This window comes from Coenobita brevimanus, chromosome 72 (genome assembly GCF_032717465.1).
Source record: "Coenobita brevimanus isolate Jiangsu-jjx chromosome 72, ASM3271746v2, whole genome shotgun sequence".
NCBI classification, from domain to species: domain Eukaryota; kingdom Metazoa; phylum Arthropoda; class Malacostraca; order Decapoda; family Coenobitidae; genus Coenobita; species Coenobita brevimanus.
This window is the reverse complement of record NC_137025.1, coordinates 42,634,502-42,637,180: the sequence shown is the minus strand read 5'-3', so window position 1 is coordinate 42,637,180 and position 2,679 is coordinate 42,634,502. Positions and strand designations below refer to the sequence as shown.

Sequence of the window (2,679 nt, the reverse complement as noted above, 5' to 3'; positions counted from 1 at the left end):
ATCCGACGAGAATAAAGGTAGTTTCCTTAATTAACGAGAAAACGATCCTAATTACTCTTCAATTCCCTCTTACAGGTGTTCAGAAGATCCTAATTAACAAGGCTATCCTAATTACCCACCTTTTCCCTCAAACAGGTGTCGAGAAGATCCTAATTAACGAAAAGACTATTTACTCGACTCAATTCCCTCTTACAGTGTCGAGAAGATCCTAATTAACGAAAAGACTAATTACTCGACTCAATTCCCTCTTACAGTGTCGAGAAGATCCTAATTAACGAAAAGACTAATTACTCGACTCAATTCCCTCTAACAGGTGTCAAGACCCTAATTAAGACCTCCAATATTACAGGTGCTACAGGTGTTGGGCTAATTACCAGCTTTAATTTTCCTTCTACAGGTGTCGCTCGCCCTCTTGGTGCTGACTGGGGTCGCTTCAGCCCTCCCTAAGCCCACAGACCCCTATGGCCAGCCCACATATAAGCCCGTAAGTAGATAGTAGTAGTAGTAGTTAGAAAGTGGGTTATAGGAGCTACAATTTCTAACTCATCAATCAGGCCTACTAACGACTTATTAGTTGAGGAAAGCATAGGAGCTCAATTTGTTAGTACTATCAGGGCAGCGAAATGGGACAGGGCGACATGGAGGCGATTGGTTTGTGGCCACCTCTGACGGGATTAGGGCGTCTGGCTAACTCTTATACCTTTCAAATGACGCAAGACGAGTTTATTCAGTAAAGATTGACTTATAGGAGTTGCAGAGCGTAACCTCACACACACACACACACACACACACACACACACACACACACACACACACACACACACACACACACACAAGCAACGGCAAATTCCACACATAAGACTGACACAAAATATCGATAACTTTTTAACATACGCTACAGAAAAAAAAAATAAGCTGAATTATAGAGGTAACTGAAGGAAAATAAAGGACAAACTATACTATGAGTGGACGGTAGCTCAACACACACACACACACACACACACACACACACACACACACACACATACATACACACACACACACACACACATACACACACACACACACACACACACACATACATACACACACACACACACACACATACACACACACACACACACACACACACACACACTCTATCACACCAACCCACCCACCCACCTACTCACTCACTCACTCCGCACCTTTTCCCTCCCCCCCCAGGAGCCGATCCCGTACAACTTCGCGTACGGCGTAAAAGACGACTACGCCGGTACGGATTTCGGACACAACGAAAATTCGGATGGGAGTACCGTAAAAGGGACCTACAACGTTGTACTCCCCGACGGACGCATTCAGACGGTGAGTGACCTAACCCGACCTTGTGTCACCATCTCTCGAGGTCAAAGGGCTTCCATGTCCCCCTCATCACGTTCCGAATTTATCTGAGACTCAAATGATCTATCTGTCTATCTACCTATCTATCTATATCTATCTGTACGTATGTATGTATATTCAAGTCTCTCAGGGTAACTATCAGGACTTTGAGAAATCCTGAAATATTTTATCTGGGTCAAAATTATCCATCTATCTACCTTCCTACCTATCTATCTATCTATATATCTATCTTCAGGTATCTTAGGCTAACTCAATCACAAAACTTCAGCCTGGAATTGGCCTCCCATCACTTGGTATTAAATTCACTCCATCCAATCAATTCTGCACCAGATAAACCTGCACAAATTTATTCTAATGCCAAACAGCTTGCTTTGACTTCGAAACGGCTGTCAAAATGGCTGTCACTCCTCTACACCTATGCAGTTTCTCTCTCTCTCATACTCTCGTGTTTATAAAAGATTATTATTTAGCTCTACCAATCACCCTCTGTTTATTAAATGTATATGCCTCTGCCCTACCTTACGCCCTATCTTGCCTACCTGTTTACACTCTTACCTACACTGCAGTTTCTCTCTCTCATACTCTCCTGTTTACAAAAGATTCTCATACTCTCCTGTTTACAAAAGATTATCATTTAGCTCATTTATCAATCACACTGTTTTTTTAATGCCTCTGCCCTACTTTACGCCCTATTTTGCCTACCTGTTTATACTCTTACCCTTGCGCAGACAAACCTATCGTGTTTACAAAGGATCATTATTTACCTCAATTATCAATCATCCTCTGCTTTCTAATTACAATGCCTCTACCCTACCTTAAGCCTTATCTTGCGCCCTACCTCTGCCCTACCTTACGCCCTACCTTGCCTACCTGTTTATACTCTAGATTACCCTCCCTTTACACACCTAACACCTTAACCCTCTGCCTCCAGGTGGATTACACGGCTGACCACTATGCCGGGTTCCAAGCACAGGTGAGTTACAAAGGTCAGGCCCAGTACCCACACGAGTACGGCCCACCTGTTACCTTCAAGCCCCAATACCAGCCCTCATACCAGCCCCCACAGCCCTCATACCACTGATACCAGCCCTTATACCGGACCACACCAGGACATACCTCAGCTAGCCCGTCCTAGTCAATGTTGTTGTTGAATGGATCAATAAATAATGTATGTAGTTTGGAGATGATTGTTTTGTTCACCTAAATAGTTCATCAATGTCTGGTTTCACTGATACAATGACGCCACACACCCCCACCCACACACACACACACACACACACACACACACACACACACACA

At 43.8% G+C, this 2,679-nt stretch overlaps 1 protein-coding gene across 1 annotated transcript in view; it reads left to right on the top strand.

Annotated features, from left to right (window-relative positions):
- LOC145407134 (cuticle protein 8-like) overlaps positions 1-2,461 on the top strand; it is a 4,510-nt gene extending 2,049 nt beyond the window's left edge. Inside the window, exons 2-4 of the mRNA XM_080278152.1 lie at positions 378-484; positions 1,207-1,344; positions 2,312-2,461. Of these exons, the coding sequence (XP_080134278.1) occupies positions 378-484; positions 1,207-1,344; positions 2,312-2,461 (395 nt within the window). The remainder of the gene's footprint in view (positions 1-377; positions 485-1,206; positions 1,345-2,311) is intronic.
- Positions 2,462-2,679: the final 218 nt, after the last annotated feature.